A 23,276-nucleotide genomic window follows, 5' to 3' on the forward strand; every position below is an offset into this window, starting at 1 on the left:
ATGTAGCTGGTGTAACCTTTTCAAAAGTGTATCTTTGTATCTATTTCCATCAAAATACTGCAGGATTTTCACCTTTGTGTAACAGCAAAAAAACTATAACTATAGGTTTAGTCAAACTGAGTCAGTTAAGATAATAATCTTTCCCATAACAGACAAAAAGGTGATCAGATAGGTAGCTTTAAGTTATTTTAATGAGAAAATCTGTTACTTGAAGTGTCAGAACATTTAATTCAGCAGACTTGTCAAACAGTTACATGAAAATTGGTGCAAGACAAATATAAACATATGCTTGCATAGAGATGAGGGACACCGAGGCAATAAAAAGCTATAAAATACCCAAGCCTTTTTACTTATTAATACTGAACTGCAATTAACATTTCTAATACTATTTTTAGTTTAAGTTCACATTTATTGACTAGGTGCTTTGATCTCTGGGTACAAATTTGGCATACAGTGGATATACTTGAACATGAGTAGGATCATTTCTATTTTTATACCTCTTGCTATTGTTAACAATAACTCTGTCATAACACTAGATAGGGTGGCTGTATGTCCTCTTTTTCCCGTGTATGTCCTGGCTGGGATTTCTAAATTTCCTAAAATGACTGGGTCTATAATGTCTGTAAATGTCCATAGAGAGCATGCCAGCAGGAAAATAAAGCCAAAACCTGGACTCGTTAGGACATTTAGAAATCCCTGCCAGGACATACATGGGTAAAAGAAGCTATATGGTTACCCTAATTTAGATAAATAACATGGCATTATCCACGATTTCAATCAAAAACAGGAAGTAAAATGAAGGTTCAAAAAGTTTTACATTAGTAACAAATTTATCTAGCTGGAAGCATTGAGATTAATTTTAGTTGACCACTATGCATGCAATCTCCAGTTTCGAGAAATATGGCGACCTCTAGTGACATTCTGGTGGTTGTGACATGACTAGACTTTATTATTATTTATTGATATCAGTCTTAATGGAACTGAATCAATTGTGCCATTTTCATGCACTGTAGAAATGATCAGTTGAATGTTCTCTGATGGAATAGATCTCATTGAGGCAGTCCTGCTTTCCTCCTGTATTCACAGAAGTCCATTTGCTGTCCAGCGCAAAGTGGTTTTGTGTCACCAAAGTATTTGTATGAGTCTAGAAGCCGAATAATGGCAGAATACACAGGCCGGTCCTTGAAGTTCCACATGCAGCAATACTTTATTAAGTCATACCTGCAAGACATGACAGAAAATGTCAGTTTATATGTTGTTTTAACAGGATTTTTTAGATATTCTTTAACACTTGCTGTCCATAGAGGAGCAAAACAACTATTTACATGTTATGTAAAATATAAGGCTTACAACGGGGCTCCGCAGTTTTCTGGTCTTTTCATTCGGTAATGGGTTAAAGTGTTTGGCAGCACTTCAGATGGATCCAGGTCAGGATAGGGAGGAGACCCTTTCAAAGAAGAAGGAAGGTAAAAATAAGACTCCTAACTTGTTTGCTTTATATCACTTTTTGATAAGTAACAACTGGTGTATTAGGACCTCTAACTAATACTACCCAGGGTTATCATCTCATAAAGCAGGATTCCAAAGGACCATCTGAAGAAGTACGACAGCACAACTTTAGCACATTGGTCAAAGTGCAGTATTTGTTAGAAAACTTTTTGTTGTTGTTGTTTAAAGTTCTAACTGACTCACACATCACTTCTGACTGTTAGGGGACGCCTCATCATCCGTTCAGGGGCCTTCCATTTTACCGGCACATTGGCTTCTTGTTCTTTGTCCACCGTTCTCGACTGTCGGCTCTTAAAAGCCAAATCCAATCCAGAGACTTTCACAGAGAGCCCTGATCCGATCAACATGTTCCGGGCTGCGACATCCCCATGAATAATTCTATGGTAGGAGTGTAAATAGTCCTAAGAAAAATCATTAATAAATCATTTAAAGAATTTATACGTCTTACAGTTGATTCTTGTTTCACTAAGTATGAGTACACAGTGGGTAAACAACTCACCAGTCCTGCTGCAACCTGTTTAGCTACAAGATAAACGGACCTTTCTGAAAACATCTGAAAGTTATCACTTGCACCACATCTGTCCTGTTCAGGAAGAGTTACATTCAGAAGAAAATTGAGTTATGAGAAGTATATACTATGTCAACATACCCTCTGAGAAAAAAAGAACAAATGAGGTGGGCTGTCACTGGGGTGAAACCCTAAGGTAATAACGCAAAATGTATTTAATAATTATTTAGATATTTAATAATACCTACATATTAGTTCCTTAAAGGTATGTATTACTACTTTAAAAGGAAGCTTGTTTCTGCCATGGGATAAAAAAAAAAAAAATGCTAACTGTGACTTTTTATCTTACAATTCAGACTTTTTTTTATCACTATATACGTCAAAATTGCAAGATATAAACTTGCATTTCTGAGAAGAAAGTCAGAATTGTGAAATAAACTTGAAACTGAAAGAACAAAAGTTAAAATTTAGTCGCAATTACCGAGTATTTATCTCACATTTCTGACTTTTTTTTTCTTCTCAGAACTGACTATAATCTATAAAAAGGTAACTGTGACATTTTATCTCACAATTTTGACTTTCCCCCCCACAATTCTGTATTCAAAACTGAGAAAAAAAGTGAGATAAAAATTTGCAATTACCTTTTTTATTTATTTTTTTTTAATTCTGTGGCAGAAATAGACTTCCACACATACTAGTACCTTTTTTCCTGTGAGTGTACTGTATGTGTTTTTACCTCTCGAAGACTCCAGAGAAAATGCAGGAGGTTCCCTGGAACGCTTGCCTCTAAAACTAGGTACATGGGCATCCGCCGTGTCTGGCAGTATAACATCTTGACTATATTCTCATGTTTGCTCACTGTTATGTGGAAAAGGACAAAATCCACAAATTCAGAAGCCTCCGGTTGATTTGACCCATCTGAAACAAGAAGATAAATCCAACATTTGTAATTTTGTGGTAAATTCTTAGAAGATACCTTTTCATGATTGATTTGTGTTGTGTACCTTTAAGAGTTTTAATCACTACAGCAGTGGATGTGCTGTCTTGTTTTAGCTGACCCATGCAGATTGGCCCATAGCGTCCCATCTGAAGCAGCTCCACCCCCTCCAGAGTGCACCAAGCAGGTATCTCCCATGGATCCAGAGCATCCTGTGCAGGCCGCATGTTCCCAAAGCCTGTGTCCAAAGGTACAGGGTCCCCTTCTAAAAGTTGATTCAACATACTATTTCTCATGATTTGCCCTCAAAAAACCAAGCTTCAAATATTTGACATCCAATATTTTTGTTCAACAATACGTTAGATCATTTTTCCTTCACATACCATTTACATTTGAAGATGAGCCTGTGATTATCTGAGCTGATGATCTTTTGGTAATAAAGCTCCATATTATCTGAGACACAACGATCAGGGTGCTGAGAGCCAGCAAGCTTGGGATAATGATGACTGCCAATGGACCTGATCCTTCTTCATCTGTCCATTCATGCAAACACAAAGCAGAATTTTACCCTCGTATAACAGCAAATGTAAAAGCATTAAAAGTATGTTAGACTTGATTGTAAGTACTGAAAGAAAAATAGACTCTTACGTACAACAGATTGGGTCAGAGCCAGAGGAGCTGTTGCACTGGGTCTGTACAGCCATGAGGGTGTCCCTTTAACATTTCCAAAACTGGCTTGACAAATGACATTTAGCACAATCATTTCAATAGAATGATCTTTCAAATATACAGCATGTTATGTTACTGAAGTGAAAGACTTTGAGGACCATAATATATAAATATCTCCTGTCTCTTGCTCCAAGCATGTTTTTCTTTGCTGTAGACATATATTGTAGATATTTGTGTATATACTGTGAGTACGTTTCATCCTTACCTTACCGGAATAAAGGTGGAAAAGAATCTTTGTGGCTGCTTTTGGTAGAAGCGACTTGTTTGAGCATAAGGTTTGATTTTGACTTTGAGAGCAATGACCGTGAGGGTGACTGACTGCCCACCTGACTTAATGATTAACTTAAGTACAGAACCATTTTCACTGTTGCCATGAGTGGTTTGTTTTTCTGAATTGCAGTCAAATTCTTTATGTTGAATATTTAAGGTTTTTGTGTCTATTTTTTAAATAAGGGAATTGTGGAAAAAATGTTGCTTTTATTTTGAAGTGAATAAGTTCATTTAGACTCTTTGGGTCAGATGACCTGAGAATTGTGACAGAGTGGGAAGTTGTTACGAGTGTTGATATTTTTTATGTAATGTATATTGTAATTTATGGAGTTATTATTCAGTAAGTTCATCAGATGTACATTTCATCTATAGAGAAATTGATCGAAATCATTCGATTTGAATTCATAGTGCTGCTAATGCTATTACATATCTAGAAAAATGTGGCCAGTTAATATTTATTCATTAATTTCATTTCATTTATACATTGTTATTTTATTTTTTGATGGTAAATTCTTACCAGTAGTGCGGTAAAATGAACAGAAAAATTAGCTAATTTTGTTGTCATAGCGCGCAATGTAAAATGAATCAGTTTCTATTATCCCCTTCATTTTTTTGCACATACTGAACGTCTATCTAAATATGTAACTTAATAAAACAAATAAATGTACATTGTTTTTAAGTGGGGCATCTTCACAAGTTACCCTACTGTATGTATCGAGTGCAATTCTATACTACAACAGCAGGTGGCACTATTATACAACATTATGTCTGGAAACTTAGATTTAATCTGATTTTAACGCCTGATACGAAGACTGCTATATAGTAGTATTTAATTGTGCTGCATTTCTAAAACTACACTTAATGCAAGAAAGAAATGGCATGTTGATATTGTAAAATAACACTATATGTATACAAAAATCATGCTGATGTCCAAAAATGTGTTACAGGTGGTGTGAAATTACAAGGTACTGTATATGCACAGCTGTTCAACATATGAAATCATAATAACAGAACAATATGTTATGAAATTGTTCATTTATTTTCTTTTACATCCAGGGATCAGTGAAGTGGAGAGAGTTTAAATAAAAAGATGTATATAAGCAGATAGGCCTATAAAACAAAATTCAAATTCTATTTCATAGAATTTCTAAATTAAACTCAAAACCTTTACACTCACAAAAGTGGTTTCACCACATGTTCTATTAATTATGGTAATTTTATTTGTTTTCATGTAAAGCACACTTTGAGCTGCATTTTTGCTACACAAGTGCTAAACAAATAAATTATTATTGTTTGTTATGAAAACTGTTATAAAGTTTCACCATGAAAGTCACTGAGGGTCTGTGGATTGGTTAAGAGTCTGGATGAGGGTTTGATGACTGTAAATCTTAAAAAAACCCTGGTTTACACTTACTATAATCTACATATAGGCTATAGACTCTAGTGTATAAAGACTCAGTATGAGCACATCTACTTTTAAGGCAGCAAGTGCATTTTTCCTCAACATATAACTTTTCTTTAACAAATTCCCTTCAGGCCTGGCAGCATGGCAGAGGCTTTTTACGTTTAGTATTGTGAATAGAATGGGAAAGCCCGCCCCCTCGCTCTGATTGGCTGCTCTGCTCTCGTCCGCTCTGCATTGGTGTCGGTGTGCGCCACTGACAGTCGCTGCTCTCGTTTGGCGCAAGTAACAAGGTGAAAATGACTACAAAGTTGCGAAGCTGCGCCTACAATTAATGACCGACCGGCGCTGACAGCTCCACACAGACAACAACAAGCCACGCAAGAGGGCGTTTCTACAAGAATCAAAGGTCGTCGGACAGTGGACCTAGTTTGTATCGTGTAGCCTATTCCAGATCCAGGTACAGTGTTGTTCGTCGTTTCCCGTGAACGCGCCGGTAGCTGATGTCATTGGAACAGGTGCGCGAAACCCAAGTTAACAACAGTCGCCCTAGATCGCGAGGGATTACACACGGATGTGAGTGTTTTTCTACGGCGTTTCATTCATCAGCCGGTATTACGAAGCGATTTGAGGCTGTATTATTTTTATGTGCCTGGATAAAGTAAGCTGTCCAGCCTCGGGTGGCAGTTTATTGCTATTTCCGTGTCTTTTTCTCCTAGAAAGCGCTTGTTTAGATCGTTTGAAGACGATATTTGGCGACACTTCTTGGTGAGCGGTGAGGTTTACCATAGATTTTGTCAAGGCAATGAAGAGCCCTTTTACCTTCGTGTGAGCTCGTAATTCAATTCAGATGAATGTACGTGAATTTTGACTGAACCATTACGGGAATATATTTTAAGGACCGAGCGATGCCGACTTCGAAGTTTTAAAACGTTTCTTTTTTCACCAAGACATGGGGATGAAGTCGCTTTGCTTTACTACGCTCTAAACGCGTTTGCGTAAGGAAATAACCAGTTTTTTTTTTTAAAGACTCGTTTACTAAAGGGATTTATCATGTCCAAGACGCTGAAGAAGAAGAAACATTGGTCCAGTAAAGTGCAGGAATGCGCCGTTTCGTGGGGTAACGCCGGGGAGCTCAGCGCCGTGCTGGAGATATGCGGGGGAGCCGAGCACGGAGAGTTCCCGCACCTGGGACAGGTGTTGTCGGACGCGTTAGTGTGCCATGTCGGCAGGCTACCTGGTCCCGGAGACGTGCTTCTGGAGGTGAACGGCACGCCTGTCAGCGGACTGACAAACCGAGACACCCTCGCCGTCATCCGCCACTTTCGCGAACCCCTCCGTCTGAAGACTGTAAAGCCAGGTTAGTTTGTTAATTTCTAAAACCTTGTGAGCTACCAACCGAGACAACAAGTTTGTCACACTACACTGAACCCGAGGTTTCCTTTTAAAACCTGAGTAAATGCTAGTTTTAAGCCTGTGTTAAACTATGTTTCATATTTGTAATTTTGAAAGAGGATTAGCGTCGCACTGCTTGTGCTTGAATGTTAAGATGTTGTTTAGCAACAGACAACCAATCACGAACTGCCTCAGTGCCTAACTTATTAAATATTCATAGACTTTGTAGCCACAGTCTGAGAAACTTTGACAGGTTGTGTCGTGATAACTGGAGAGTGATGATCAGCTGAAATTGAATTCGTTTCATAATTGATTAATTTTGCAACACCGTTATTTTCCTGTCTGTTGAAGCTGCTTTGAAACATTCTATTCTGTAAAGCGCTATGTAGGCCTAAGTAAATATGACTTGACTAGATGATAAAACGCAGCCAGAGAGGATCTGGATGGAAAAATTCCCACGCAGATATATGTGACCCTGGACCACAAACATAAGGGTCATAAGGGTCAATTGTTTGAAATTGAGATTTATACATCATCTAAAAGCTGAATAAATAAGCTTTCTATGTATGGTTCGTCAAAATATTGAGAAAATATCCTTTAAAGTTGTCCAAATATTAATAAAAATTAAGTTTTGATATCGGTAGGAAATTTAGGAAAATATCTTATTTACTTTTATATTTACTTAATATCCTAATGATTTTTGGCATAAAAGAAAAATCGATGATTTTAACCCATACCCATAAGCCAAATAGCCTATACCTTGTGCGACTTATGACTGGTTTTGTGGTCCAGGGTCACATATTATAATTATTATAGTCCTGTCATGTTATTGACCTGATAAATATGCAAATAAGAACACTAGCTCATAGTTTACAAATGTACAGTTTGAAATATGGAAGAAGATAACTGGGTTAAAAACATTTCAGGTAAAAAATGAATAGTTAGGCAGCTCTTAGAGTTTAAGCCAATATCAACCTTGTATTCTAGTACTAGCATTTGCTTATAATTACACAGTTGGCATTTTGATTAAATGGGACTCTCAAGGAAAAAGTGGATTTTAACTGAAGCCATTTATCACAGTTACCACAACAGGAGGAAATTGAGACTATCCATCATGAGGAAGTTTTGGTACCACTGGATGCTTTCTGTTTGTGGGCAACCACAACGATTTCATTAATTGTGTAGCTGGTAGATACTTTTACTTTCCATCAAGACTTCCATGGTTTTTTAAGCTGCTAAAGCCTGGTTACAAGTGTTTACAGGTGTATGGGACTGTTAATCTTGTGTTTTTTGAAGAGAAATAATGAGGATCTACAAAAGGCAACTGAGACCTGAGCTTTCAGGACAGGTGAGGATCAGAGGCCGTAAAATACAGACAGAATTCTATCAGGTTTCTAACCGAATCTCCATGGTTACTGAACAGATAAGGTAGGAATCTAGAATAACTTCGCATTATTGTGTAACCCAACCTGTCTGTGGATCGTATTACAGAAACATCCGAACTCAGAATCCTATCTCATCTGTTTTAGTCACCAGAATTTCGGTTACGATCTCAACCGTGCACTTGTCAGATTTTAACATAAGGATTAAGATTTCAGGAATGTGACTCTGGATTATATAACGAGTGCTTTTTTGTTGTTCATTTAAGAGTGTGGGACCTAAGTGTGTATATGTGTGAATAGGCTAGTTTTGTGACATCACAGTGTCTTGACATCAGTACAAGTAGATGCAGATGCTATAGGTATCCATTCGGCTGGGAATTCTGTAAACTCTTTAAACATTTAGAGCTTTGAACTTTGTGTATGTAATCCTCTTTGCCTGCAGCACAGATGTCGTCTGACTTCCCAGCCTCCCCCCTTCGCCCACTGTCCACCTCATTTAGCGTGTTAGCCTGCCTGAAGGATCACCATTCGACGACTTTATGCCATTTTAATGCTCTTTTGGAGATGATTTTAATAAGAGAGCTTTATGTTGCTATGGGCACTCTCTACATCTGTTTATTTTGGGCTTGCAAATGAAGTAGAGTGGATTACCTAATATGAAAATGTAGTTCTCCTCGCGCTTCCTAATCAGTGTAAATTGGCATTAGTGAACGGGTTAGCATCAGATGTCTCTTACTGATTATTTTAACGTAGTGTGAGTTTGTTAAAGCTGCCAAAGCCTGCAGCTTTGAACCGAGTCCAAGTCTAATTGATTCAATTACTCTCTTAAATCTGTGCTATGCTGTCTGGCTTGTGACTCAGCAAGAGGACTGGCCACCTGAAAGCTTGTATGCTGTTTGAAATGGACAGTGTTGCTAAAGTATGTTGGGTTTACTTAAAAAAACAAAAAAAAAACACTTCTGAATAGTTTGCTTATAGTTGTCTATGCATATTAACACATCACATCATGATTGGTCATTATCTGCTATGATTTTATGTATTGGATCATCGTTATTTGATATTAGATATTTACATTTGCATGCACATTTCCTGTGTTTTACATTTGCCATCTTAATAGATCTTTGTGATCTTTAGCAAATCTCAAGTTACAGTAAGTAAAATTAAAACAAAAACCATAAAAAATATTTTCATTAATTGAAATAAAATAAAAATTAACTAATGAAAACTGTTGACATAAAAAAACTGATAAAAATGACAAAAACAACTAAAATTATATAGTCAAAATGCTAAAAACTATAATAGTATATACATTATATTTAAATAACACTGATTTAAATTCCCTTGTAGCCTTTAAAATTATTTATTTTTTGTTTATTTAGATAAAATATCTCCAAATTTTATTGGACAGAACATGACACTAATTATCGATGTCAGCTAGAATTTTAATATTCAAATAATCCGATTTTGTTTATAAAGTGCAGTAACAACAGTAGCTTACCACTGTGCCATACAGCCATACAAAAATAACCATCACAAACATTGTAAATATATTGTATGTAACATAATATAGACCACAATCTAATCAAAAGAGGAGTCAGTCAAATAATTATAAGAGGTTCTACTTTCAGACTCTAGGAACAGGTATAATAGCCTGACTACGTCAGACTTCGTACTTCCGCTCAATTTCATTTCGCTTACGAAGCAAAGTGAAGTAGCAGAGTTTGGTATTACCAGGCTACAGGTATAAGCCTGCACACAAAAAAAATAAATAATAATATTTACTTCTAAAGAAAGATCAACTGTTTCTTAAATGTTTCTGCATCATGTGTGTGTGGCTCAGTGTTTTCTCTCTGTCCCTCAGTTCATGTTTAATTCATACCTTCTCAATCATTGAGGAGTCCATGGAAGAGGCCAGCTCAAAGGGATCAGATGGTACCAGGAGACCATTTAGCCTTAAATTCGAGCCACAAGTAACACTGGCTGAGTGCTTTACACGGCTGATATGAAGCTCAAGGGCCTTCATCCTGTGGCCGGGCTCAATGCTCCTAGGCCAGTCTACAGAGCTCAGCAGAGCTGCTGCTGGCATTTATACCAACTTTAGTGGGATGAATTGGTTGCAAAGGTGTAAATTTGGCTGAAATGGTAGAGCATGGTTAAAGTTATGGTCAAGTGGTGCTTAAGACAATAAACAAACAATGGAAGGAAACTGTAAAGTTGAAGTTTGAAGGGTCTAAAGTTAGCCAGCATAGTTTACCAAGTGTCGTGAGTTTTCTGTGGAGATGAGCACACATTTACAGAGCTTCTCCTTATTGACTATCCTTTCCTGCCCAGTGGACTTGTGGCTCATGCTCATCTTTTCCAGTCTTATCTATTCCATGGCGTGAAGCTTCTTGGCCTCCCACATATTCACTCTAACCTGTCATGTCCTCCTCCGTTTTTCCTGTTCTTCACCCCCACACCTTTTCTGCCAACCCGCTCACATGCAGTAGTGTCCAAAAGACCACACTGAAAATATGGTTCCTTCACAATTCTAAAATCCAGGTTTAAAACAAAGAAATGTTATGACATATGTGACTAATAAATATTTACTATTTTGCGCATTTGTGAAGACCGGGGGGTATTCAGTTAAAGTTCTAAGAGTTTCAGCCTGCTTATTTTTTTCCCAGTGGATGTCCAGGCAATACCTTTTTGCAATGGTAATACATTTACATGTGGACAGTGATAATACTTTGTAAAGTCCTAAATATAATTATCCTTAAGGACAAGGATTCTGGAGCTAAAGCAGAGGTGTCTGAAAATCTTCTACAAAAATATAAAATGAAGTGCATTTGGAGCTGCATATTAATATTAGGTGATATTCTACAACAGCTTAAGAATATGAATGAACCTGAATGCTTGTGGTGTGTACAGCTATGTTGTTTTGACATGCTGTAGAAACTGTAAGTCAGGGTCTAGGTTGGTAACCTTTGTTGAAGACGTATACAATTGACAGTTTGTAATATAATGAGAAAAATGTGTTGGAAAAAAAGTGTATTACTATGCAAAGAAATTTCTGTTAGCAGTCTCTGACTTTTGACCTTAATAGTTACAAAATAAATAATAAGTAAACAGATTTTTATTTATTGAACACATTTCAGTGCTTAAAGGGATAGTTCACCCAAAAATGATGAATGCAGGTAATCAAACAGTTGATGGTCTCCATTGACTTCCATAGTTTTTCTTTCTCTACTATGGACGTCAATGGGGACCAACTGTTTGGTTGTTCAAAATTCTTTAAAGTATCTTATTTTGTGTTCAACATAAGAAAGAAACTTATACAGGTTTGGAACGACAGGAGGGCGAGTAAATGATGACAAAATTTTGGGTGAACTATTCCTTTAATCCCTGAGCAGAGTCATTGGGTCTGCTCTGTATTTCATAACCATGATGTTACATTAGAATAAAAAGGCACTGCCGTCATACATCCGGACCAGATGAAGTTTTTTGTTTTTTTTCGCGTATCTCTGGAATTGTGCTCAAAGCCATTGTCTGAGTGCGGCCTTGATTGACCGCAATGGTGCAGTTTCCACACATTGTGTTAATGTGCAAGCGGAGGAAGGGTGAGGGAGTGTATCATTACTGACTCACAGGCTGACTTACATTAGTCCTCCTGTCATGATGCTGTGTGGCATTATGAAGCAGCAATTGTTTTGATACTCATACTGTGTTGTTGGCAACGTTTTCTTGTTTTGATCTTATTGTCTTTACTTACACACTCTCCTGAGTCATGCCAAAGGATCAAATGCCTCATTTTATTAGACATAACAGAAAATTGTCTGGGGGGGGTGGTGCTGTGCTGTACCGTCTCCCTTTTCTTCAGCTATGCAGTGTGAGGTAAATCTGTTTCGTTCTTTGCTGGTTGATTGCAGTAGTTTATGGAGTAGACAGGGGTTATATCAGCTTTGTAGAACAGGGAGGAAGCTTTAATGTGGTTTCCTTTAAAATTTTCGCAGCTTATGAGCGGTCTGTCACAAGCAGCTGCTCCGGTCGTATAACTTTACTTGCACGTTTGCTGCTGACATACACCTATAAAAGCGTACCACAGCTGCTTTAACATTCTGTTCAAGTCTGTTCATCTCTCTGAGGGCCTCGGGCTCATTGCTTAGTCACCAAACAACATTCATGCAATTTTTTTTATGTAAACACCCTCAGTTCCTTTCCCAAAGTTTCATACAATGGCAGAATAAGAAATACATTTTTCAGTGGTAATCATCTCCAGCGGCTGTTACACAGATTTGACAGGAGCAGAATGCATTTTCTCTCCCATCCTCATTTCATCCTCCCTTCAAACTGGCTTTTTTTATTAGCTGTCCTTGTGTAATTGAAAGCCTGTTGTTTGCATGTTTCAACCTGCCTCAAAGAAGCAAATAAAACTGTTTCTCTGTTGGCAACACTCACTTTCAAGTGTGGCTCTTCACAAGTTGTTCATTTTCAGGATTATTTGATTAATTTCATTAAAGTGCCCCTATTATGCATTTTTGAAAATGACCTTTCATGCAGTGTGTAACACAGCTCTAAGTGAATGAAAACATCCTGCAAAGTTTTATCACCGTTTCAAGGTGACGTCAACATGAAACATTGCCCTCTGGACAAGTGGTTCCTCCAGTCGGATCGCGGCTGAAAGGACACCCCGCGGAGGCCCGGCCCCTTTTTCCCGGAGGTGCACGACGAGATAGCGAAGTCGTGGAACGCGCCGCTCACCAGTCGAGTGCACAATCTGGGATCCTCCCTTCTGTCGTCTGTGGACGGCGGTATGTTAAACTCCCCCCTGTGGAGGAAGCCGTCGCTGCCCACCTCTGTCCTGCAGCCGTGGCAAACTGGAGGGTGCGAAACAACGCGTCTCTCCCATCTAAACCTTGCCGAGCCACCGCAAACTTCGCCGGCAAGGCTTTTTCAAGGGCGGGCCAGGCAGCTTCAACACTGCATGTAATGGCGATACTTCAGGTGTATCAGGCCAAGCTCCTTCAGTCCCTGGATGAAGGTGGCCCGGACCCTGAAGTCTTCAAAGAGCTCCGACGCGCCACAGATCTGGCCCTCAGAGCGACGAAGGTGACAGCTCGAGCGATCGGCCACAATATAGGTAATCTTGTGGTGCTGGATCGTCACCTGTGGCTGACTCTGACCGAGTTGAAAGACTCGGAGAAGACGGCTCTTCTGGACGCTCCCGTGAATCCCTCAGGTCTCTTTAGAGCGGCAGTAGAGACGTTCACGGAGCACTTCGTTGAAGCGCAGAAGCAGTCGAAGGCCATTAGCCACTTCTTACCAAAGCGCGCCGGCGCGAACCCTCCTGCGCGTTCCCGCTCCTCCTCAGCGCAGCGCGCGGGAAGACCGTTCGCCCCTCCTACTGCTGTTCGGCGCGAGCATGAGCCGGCGGTGAGACCAAGACAGCTGTGGCCGAAGCGCCGCCAGGGCTCGAAGGGCCAGAAACCCCGCCCTGACAGAGACCGGCAAGCCACCGGCTCCGGGATCAAAGCCGCGTTCCTGATGCTGTCTCTCAGAGGAGGAAAGCTGCACTCAGCGCCGAAGACGAGCCACTGAGAAAGTCTGCTCGCTCCGCTGTGTGTGTTCACCACGCCCCCCTGCCTGTTGCGGGCGGCAAGAACGATTGTCATGTTTGAGTTTTGACTGTTCCACAGTGCAGTGCAATAAAGTAAAAAAAAAAAAAAAAAAAAAAAATCATCTCAATATCAGGGCAATTTTCCTCCTCCCACTCACTCATTCTCACACTCATGTGGTATTAAACTCCCCGCCCCCCAACGGCGAGTTATCCCTCACGGTGTGCAGTCCGCCTCGCCCGCTGTCACAGTTCACAGAAGCGTGGCGGGGACTGCCAGGGGTATCAGAGTGGGTTATGAAATCAATAAAGAACAGCTACACGCTTCAGTTCTTTCGCAGACCGCCCCGTTTCAACGGTGTGTTAATGTCCACTGTGCGGGAGCAGAATGTCTCAGTTCTGCGAGAGGAAATACACAAAATTCTTGCAAAGCGCGCGGTAGAGGCAGTGCCTCTCACAGACCACGAGAGCGGCTTCTACAGTCGTTATTTTCTGGTGCCAAAGAAAGACGGCGGACTCCGCCCAATCTTGGACCTGAGGCCGCTGAATCGCGCGCTTTAAAAGCGCTCGTTCAAAATGATTACGCTGAGACAAATCCTCTCACATATCAGACCGGGAGATTGGTTTATCTCCGTGGATTTAAAGGATGCTTATTTTCACATTCAGGTAGCCCCCCGCCACAGGCGCTTCCTGAGATTTGCATTCGAAGGGATAGCGTACCAATTCACGGTCCTGCCCTTCGGCTTATGTCTGGCCCCTCGTACGTTTACGAAATGCATGGATGCTGCTCTCATGGATGCTGCTCTGTAGCCCCCCCATGGATTATCCCACTGAAGAGAGACCTCCTCTCTCAAGCACAAGGAACGATTTGGCACCCAAATCCAGAGTCATGGAGCCTTCATGTCTGGCCGCTCGACGGAGCTTGCCAGTAACAGACGCACTTCCTCAGCGGGTGTTGAGCACTATCTCTGAGGCTAGGGCTCCTTCCACGAGACGTCTTTAAGCACATAAATGGAGAGTTTTTTCAAGTTGGTGCGTATCGCGGGGCGAAGACCCAATCAGCTGTCCAATACCAATAATCCTTGCCTTCCTTCAAGAACGATATGCCATCCACATTGAAAGTGTATGTGGCCGCTATAACAGCCTTTCACGCGCACGTCGAAAATCTCCCGATCGGCAGAAATGACCTGATCATACGATTTTTAAAAGGAGCAAGAAGGCTGAACCCTCCTCGCCCTTCTATGCTACCCACTTGGGACTTGGTGCTTGTGCTTGACGCTCTCACGGGACCCCCGTTCGAGCCCATACAATCAGCGAGCTTGCGAGTGCTCTCTCTCAAGACAGCGCTCCTGCTCGCGCTGATCTCTGTTAAGCAAGTTGGAGACCTGCAGGCGCTTTCAACTGATGACTCGTGTATTGAATTCGGACCAGGTGATTGCAGACTCACCTTGAAGCCTAGAAAAGGTTATGTGCCTAAAGTGCTTTCGACTCCATTTAAAGCGCAGGTCATAACACTATCTGCTTTCCGCCCCGAAACACCGGCCGGAACGGAGCTGCTTAATACACTCCTGCTGTGCCCTGTACGCGCGGTGCGTACTTATATCGAACGCTCTAGACAGTTCAGACTCTCGGAGCAGCTATTTGTATGTTTTGGTGGACGTACAAAAGGATTGCCTGTGTCCAAGCAAAGGCTGTCACACTGGATCGTCGACACAATTGCTTTGGCTTACAGCTCTAAGGGCGTGGAATGTCCTATAGGGGTTCGGGCCCACTCAACCCGCGGACTCGCATCCTCCTGGGCCTGGGGAAATGGCATGTCTATTCAGGACATTTGTATGGCGGCAGGCTGGTCGTCACCCAGCACTTTCGCAAGGTTTTATAACCTAGATGTGTCGTCGCTTGCCTCGCATGTGCTGTCAGTGCACGCGCCTACTCAACCTCAGCTATGATCTGAGATGTGTATCAGAGTGGTTTCGACTAGGTTGTATACACCCTGTATTAATGCACCACCAATTCAATGCTGTCCCCGTCAGTTATCGCAGTGTTATGGTATAGTTCACCACATCTTTTAGGACTTGGTCACCATCATACTGATACGGCAGTGCATCATAACTTGATTTCATTAAAATTAAACAATTCAATTAATCTATGTGTGAAAGCGCCGAAGCCACCGCCATTTCACTTTCTCTGTTTCACCGGAGTTAACTCCGCCCCTGGTGCCCCCCTGACTTTTACTTAGTTCCGACTAGGTCCTGTAGACCTGAGCTGTGTTTACGAAGAGCTCCAATATCATTGCCGCTCTCATTACGGCTCTGGATTTGAAACTTGACATACTTTGTTGAACCAGGCTCCATCACTGTGACACGGCAGGATTTTATACGTTCCCATAGCAATGTAGAGTGACCGAATTGAAGGGGAACGCTCTCGGTTACTAACGTAACCTCGGTTCCCCGAAATGAGGGAACGAGACATTGCTGTTATTGCCGTGTCACCGAGCTCAGGATCTTAGAATGCCAAGTTGCTTCAGTCAAAGATTCTGAATGGATGACGTACAAGCACTGCCTTATATAGAGTGGGATCCCGCTCATATTTCACGCGCTTGAACTAGCGCTAAACTTTTTTTATTTATTTATTTTTTTTAAGAAAATTACCGTTGGTTTTGTTAGATAAATTGTGACTGATAAATTCTTTGCGACTGAAGAAAGGGAGAGATGAACATCTTGGATGACATGGGGGTGAGTAAATTATCAGGACATTTTTATTCTGCAAGTGAAGTAATTCTTTTAAAAACTGTTGCTGTCATGTACTCTGTACTGTAGCATGCAAGAAATGTATTTAGTTGTGTGTGTTGTATTCGCTCCACGCAGCTTGCAGGTCTCCGTCTAACAGCAATATCTGTTAGCTCGCAATTGTCTAGAAATGTGTCGATGAATAGTGATTGTTTGTCATTATTACTTGGAGTTCTGATAAAGAATAGAGCAATACGTTGGTGTACGAACTGCAATGCGTTATCAATGCGTTTCTGCAGTGGGCTAACACATATATATACCATGGCTGTTTGGGTGGTTACCACCGAGCTGTGGGCTAAGTGGCGATGGGCGTTCCGTTATTAGCCGCTTTTCCACTATCGGGCCGAACGGTTTTAAGAACGGTCAGGTACGGTTCCAGTTGTTTTTCCACGTGAGCCTGGTAAGGCGAGGCACGATTACAAACTGTTCTCGGCCTGGAATTCTCGGAACGGTTAAGCCGCTTTTCCACTATCGGGCCGAACGGTTCTCTTTGCTTAACCATTCCGTTCCGTGCCGATCCGGGCCAGTCAGCACGGATACGGTTTCGTTTTCCACTGCAGGGCTGATAACGGACCTCTTTGGAATGCAATTCAAATGCATCAGTCGTTGCCGTGGTAACACAAGTGTTTACATATGATATGAGGTGTAAATGGAGGATGATCAGAAATTTATTTTTATTAGAAATTGTTATTACTTTTTTATAAAATTTTATTACTAATTTGTGTTTACATTGTTCAAAATAGTGCGCTTGGCAAGCTACGGAGAAACTAACAGCCAGGCAACAGACAAGTGACAGATCCAGAGTGGCGAGGTCACGCACACGCACTCTACCAGCACGGCTCAGCACGGTTGTCTAACCGAGCCAAGAATTCCGGGCCGAGAACGGTTTGTAATCGTGCGGCGCCGTAGGCCGTACCAGGCTCGCGTGGAAAAACAACTCGTACCGTACCTGACCGTTCTTAAAACCGTTCGGCTCAATAGTGGAAAAGCGGCTATTGACATGCGCTACATGCAGAAGACCAATTACAACAGACTGGGTCATCAGACCAATCACGCAGATTAGCGTCACGCAAAGGAGGGGTTTGGAAAAATGAATCGTTGAACGAACCGTTTTGGAGTTTGCATATTGTAAGACAATGAAAGTGTTTTTGACCTTGCATGCATGTCAACCTGTTGTTGGGGACTCCCAAAACCAAAATTAATAAAATGAATAAAAAAAATCTTAATGTGTATTTTCGTCTAATTTTCCATGTTAAATATGTAAAATTCTTTCAAATGTTAAATGCACTGACAAAACACTGCAAAAGATAGTAAGATTGTTTTCAGAGAATGTATGTATAAAACAAGTATATGTTACTGTTCTGACATATTTTTTTTTAAGTGACTTTAAATGTATATAATATAATATAATATAATATAATTAATATAAAAACCTGCCAGCACAGTAAGACAAAGTACATTATAATCAAGATATAGTCTTTTGAAAACAAGTTTTCAATGGACAGTTACTACAAAAATGAAATTTGTCATCATTTACTCACCCTACATCAAAATGTGGAACAAAAAAGATTTGTTTTTTAAAAAAAAAAAAAGTTTTTGTCCATATAATAACAACATAGACCCCACTGACTTTGACTTTATGTACAAAAAAGACACCCAATGACGTCTAGCAGAATTAAGAAAGTCTTTAGAAAGTCTGTAAAGAAAGTCATTCATGATTGGAATGAGATGAAGGTGAGTAAATGATGACATAAAGTAAAAGAACGTCTGTTTGGTTACCAGCATTCTTCAGAATATCATCTTTTGTGTTCAGCAGAAGAAAGAAACTTATACAGATTTGGAACAACTTGATAGTCAGTGAATAATGACAAAATGTTCTTTTTTGAGTGAACCATGTCTTTAATGTCTTATGAATTGTTGCTACATAAGATATTTATCTTGTCTTAAGCCTAATGAAAACCTCATTTAGGTGTACATTTTAGCAGTATAAGAGATGTCCACCCCACTGAGAGAAATTCAGCAGAAATAGTGACATACACTTCAGTCAACCTGTAGACTGGCAAGAAACTGATTGCAACATTTATGAGGGAAAATATAATTTGTTAAATTACTACTCCACCAAGCACATTTTCATGTGGGGGATGGGTGTGGGTGGAGGAGCCCAAGATAGGAGCATGTGCTTGGAATATTAAGGCATATCTCAAACCTCTCCCCACAGAAACTGTCTCATGCGCTCAACCCCTTTATCAGCCTCGCTGTCAGCGGGAGTGTGCAGAGGGCTTCTGTTGTTTCACTGCCACTTGTCACTGGAACATTCCACCATTCCAGCACTGTTTATCTGTCTGTGGAGTCTTAATGGCAAGGCATGGCATGGAAATGAGAGTGTGCCTGTAGAATCACGGCTAAAATGTGGACGTCATATACCTCTCTTTGCTGCATTGTCGTGGCTGAGATCACCGAAAGTGGCTTTTAGTGTTTATTTCCACTTATATGCTGTATGCAACTTAATTGGCTTGTATCAGATATTTATGCCCCCTAGAGATACGTGGTCACTGTGACCCATGTCAGCATTTGCATTTAGCCCCTCCAGCTGAAATCCGCATGACAGATGAGGTTCATTGAAGCAGCCTGGGAGGTGTTTTTCTATACGATGATCTGATATCTCATCCCCCAAGTACGGTTATTGTCAAACAGAGTGGGCTTTGATATTTTCGGTATGATTCGCAGCAGTCATCTGCAGTTTGACGGTTTATGCGGCAGCAGGAAATGAAAGGATGCTTATGCTGTGAGGGGAATGGACATGAATAATTAAGTGACAAATGAACGCAGACTGTTTGATTGTGTTCGTGCCCATCATCAACAAGTGAGGGGATAAAAAGATTTCTTGTCGCTCTTGGTTGTGACTTGAAGGAGCTTTACTGAATGAATAAAAGTGATCTGGATTAGGAGGAAAGCAGCTGTGGAGCTGATAAGGAGATATAGCATTACAAAGCATAAGAGAACTGGGAAGGGCTTATAAAGCCAAGCGCTCGCTGCCAGGTTGAAAATGTGTACCTTTGACCTGTGCACATTTAAAGCAGATGTTTTGCATTTGTTTTATATTTTATATTTATTTGCACAAGAATGAGGAAAAAGAACTAAAAAAAATGAAGCTTGGTGAGATGTGGGGGCCATTCGATTCATTTTATTATTTTTTTGTTGTTGTTTTTATTTGATATACAGTATTTTTATTTAATATTAAATTAATTTTAATTATATTCTATTTATATTGTAATTTTGTATTTTTTTTTTTTTTTTTTTCATTTTATTTGTTTTTTTTCTTGTTTTCCTTTGCTTTGTTTAATTTTAGTTTGTTTTGTTTTAGTTAGTTCATAAATTATTTCTTAATGCATTTTGTTTTATTCTTATTTAAATTTTATTTTATTTAAATTATATATTTTTAATTTAATAGTTGTATTTTATTTTGTTGTTTTTGCTTTTTCAGTTTAGTTGTGCTTTCTTTTAAATTTAGTTTAGTTTAGTTTTTTGTTTTGGTTGTTTTTATTTGTTTTGGTTTTGGTTTGTGTTTTGATCTCGATTCCCAGATTCCCCAACTTCTTTTTCGCTCTCTCCCCTCCAGTACTATTGCTCTCACTATTTCAAAAAAGATAATGTAAACCTTGCTATAGGTGTGGATTTAAATAGCATTTGAATGAAAATGTGCTTCTCATCCTTGTGTAAGTTATTTTTTAATGGCCGACACATTTTAAATAGTCCTTAATAACTCGCTCCCAATAGCCTTTTTATCATTTATGGCCATCATTAAAGAAAATAGTCAATGCAGTAACACAGAAATTGCTTTATTTTCAGGGTAGAGATGCAGCTCAACAGCACTGCTTGCATGTGATGTGAAAAGCAATGGTGTGAGGTCTCCTGAGTGGACAAAGCAAACGCTGTAACCAAGATAATGAACCGAATTTATTTCTTCAAAGCACAGAAAGGTGGGCTGTGGTATAATATCCCCCCATTTGCCTTATTGTGACTGTTTCTGTGATCCAGGGGTCTTTATTATTCTTGTGCTGGCATGTAGTGCATACCACCGGAGAATGAGAAGTGATGGCCTTTTGAAGTCTTAATGCCTGCAAATAACTTGCCCTTCTCTTGAGCACTCAATGTGTGTGTGAGCATGCTTTTGCATGAAAATGAGAAATTAGGACAGGAATATGGATTGTTCCTCTCTAGTGCCCTTTTGAGATGAAAGGTAATTACACTGATAGGATTTGTGTGGTCCTGAGGGCTGTGTAGACGGTAGCTATTTGTTTGCTCACTTTGTGATTATTTAGATCTCGGCAGATGTTTCCTGCCTGCTCGCATGTAGCATTATCACAGGTGCTTCGTACAGCTTTATATACAGAAGTGTCTCTTGGTTATTTTAAATTGATCATGTTAGTTTCACAGCTGAAATCATCTCTCACCTGTATAAACATTCCTTATCCCCTCAGAATGTGAGTCTTAATTCATGCTAACAGCACGCTGGCTGAACGACTGCTAGCCGGCGTTAATCTCAAACCACTGCTGTGTTTACCTCAACATCGCAAAGTCAACATCTGACCCTGGAGGACATTTAGAGGATGTGGAGGTATTTTAAGCCTCTCTCCTCTATATAATGTCACTGGAGCAGCTGCACGTGAGTTTTTCAGATTATTCTGATCACTGCATTTTCCCAGAGTCTCAATATCCCAGCATGCCTTTGAAAGAGAGTTGTGGGCTGAGAGAGATACCAGCTAAAGTGAGAACTTACTTGTGGTTCAATGGCGATTCTTTGAGAGGGGAAATTACTTCCCAAAAACTGTCATATAAATTATGACAATAATGCCTTTTGTTTGTACTGGTTGAAATAATAAAGTAATTCTTTTCTTTTCATTTCTCCATCCATCTTTTTTTTTTAAACTTTTTCTTTCTTTCTGACAAATTTTATTTTTTCCTGTTCTGGCTTCTTTTCATACTTTCCTTCCTGATTCTTCATTTTTCAGTTTTTTTTTTTCCTGACTTCTTTCCATTATCTCTTCCTGATCTCCTGCCTCCCTGTCTGTTTCAATTTCTTCCTTCCTTTTCTCCTTACATTTTCTTGAATTCCTTCTGCACTTCCTTTCTGACTTTCATTCTTACTCCCTGTTAACTTCCTCCCTGTCTGCCTCCCTTTCTTCCTTGACTTCCTTTGTACTTTCTGACTTCCTTTTTTATTAATTTTTTTTCTGATTTATTGATGCCATGCTTCACTGGGTGTCTATAATAGCATAATTTGCATAGGAAAAAGCTTGTAATGGTTTATTGGACGTTTGGATTTGAGTCAATGTATTATTGTCCCACCTGGAAGCCCTGCTGCATTATATAATGATTGGGCGAGTTGTAAAATGGCTGGGGCTTTGCAACAAATGGCCAATAACTGAAACTAGTCTGGCTCTACAGAGTTATAGAATGGTTCATGCTGGAAGAGCTTTAAATGATACATAACATCTCACTCTGCATTAAACGATGGCAGTAGCACTTCATGATGGGCCGGCTGTCAGGGAGTTATCGTAAACTCCATCTAAATCTGAAATGGATGGCCTAGAGACAATCTCCTGCGTTAGATGACAGTGAATGATTGTATTTTTTCCTAACCTTGCCAGCGTACAGTAAACGCTCCACTTATCTCATTGCGGCAGCTCGTCTGTACACCCTGCCCGCACGAGATTAGTACACTATGTCCTCATCAGAATTCATGGATGTCAAGATCTCTGCTCGGGGTATCGGCTAGCTATGATGGTTAGGTCTATTAACAGCTTATTGATCTGGCTAGCCTCGTCCTGTTACGTCAGCATTCTAGCTACGGCTTTGAAGCCAAGGTGAAGGGGCAGGTGAAGCGCAACCAAGGCCACTAGCAATCCATATCATCTTAAAGAGGATAAATGCAAATTACTTTTCAAGCCCAGTTTAGCTGATGCTACATAGAACATGTTTCGCTAGGACTGCGTTAGCGGATCGCTTCATTGTTGCCTATTAACATTTATATCATAATAGACCATCAAAGAGAAATGACGTTAAACCTAGAATACTCAATGCAACCTTTGATGTGAACAGTGTCTCAGAGATCAAAGAGTTTTTTTATTGTTAGCCCTGTGGATGTGTGTGCCTTGTGTGTTTAAATAGAATTAGATTAATGACCAATGATCTCTCTATTTTGTCATGGTTGTCCTTACTTGATGAGCTGATCTTGTTTTATGAATCTCGTATGGCATTTTTGTGCTGAGAGGTGTAAAATCATGTCCTATGACACTTGGCAAAATGGTACATTTGAGAAACATTCATCAGTTGTATTATGACAGCACTGAAGATATTGTTCCCAGTTGGTGCTTCATAATTGAACATCATTATTATATTGCAGCCCTTGCAAGACAGCACTGTATTGATATTCATTGTATGGAATACTACTTGAATAACAATTAGTATCATTAGTATCAACTGTAATTAGTATTGATCTTATGCAGACAATTTCAGCCTTAAGTAAGCTATATATTTTGAAGCTTTATAAATTTAAATAGAAGTTTAGGTAACACTTTAGTATAGTGACCGATTCTCACTATTAACTAGTTGCTTATTAGCATATTATTAACATATTGGCTGTTTATTAGTACTTAAAGCACATATTCTGCATGACCATATTCTACATCCCTAATCCTTGCCAATACCCAAACTTTACAACTACCTTACTAACTATTAATAAGCAGCAAATTAGGAGTT

At 39.9% G+C, this 23,276-nt stretch overlaps 2 protein-coding genes across 5 annotated transcripts in view; one reads left to right on the forward strand and one right to left on the reverse strand.

Moving 5' to 3' along the window:
* Positions 1-173: 173 nt before the first annotated feature.
* Positions 174-3,998, reverse strand: si:ch73-206d17.1 (tyrosine-protein kinase STYK1). Of its 4 annotated transcripts, none has more exons than XM_058762938.1 (10): positions 3,889-3,998; positions 3,607-3,689; positions 3,338-3,487; positions 3,022-3,219; positions 2,754-2,935; positions 2,009-2,092; positions 1,693-1,910; positions 1,553-1,593; positions 1,351-1,447; positions 174-1,221 (listed from the first exon to the last, which is right to left on the reverse strand). In XM_058762938.1, the coding sequence occupies exons 2-10, from the start codon at positions 3,656-3,658 to the stop codon at positions 1,050-1,052; spliced, it is 1,194 nt and encodes a 397-aa protein (XP_058618921.1). In that variant the 5' UTR covers positions 3,659-3,689; positions 3,889-3,998; the 3' UTR covers positions 174-1,049. The 4 variants fall into 4 exon arrangements, with proteins under 4 accessions (XP_058618921.1, XP_058618922.1, XP_058618924.1 ...); XM_058762939.1 differs by having other exon boundaries at positions 3,607-3,685; positions 3,889-3,984; XM_058762941.1 differs by having other exon boundaries at positions 3,894-3,983.
* A 1,458-nt stretch (positions 3,999-5,456) lies between these two features.
* magi3a (membrane associated guanylate kinase, WW and PDZ domain containing 3a) overlaps positions 5,457-23,276 on the forward strand; it is a 156,796-nt gene continuing 138,976 nt past the window's right edge. The window contains exon 1 of the mRNA XM_058762909.1: positions 5,457-6,715. Within this exon, the coding sequence (XP_058618892.1) occupies positions 6,409-6,715 (307 nt within the window). The 5' untranslated portion in view covers positions 5,457-6,408. The remainder of the gene's footprint in view (positions 6,716-23,276) is intronic.

Source organism: Onychostoma macrolepis, chromosome 23 (genome assembly GCF_012432095.1).
Source record: "Onychostoma macrolepis isolate SWU-2019 chromosome 23, ASM1243209v1, whole genome shotgun sequence".
In the NCBI taxonomy this organism is placed as follows: Eukaryota; Metazoa; Chordata; class Actinopteri; order Cypriniformes; family Cyprinidae; genus Onychostoma; species Onychostoma macrolepis.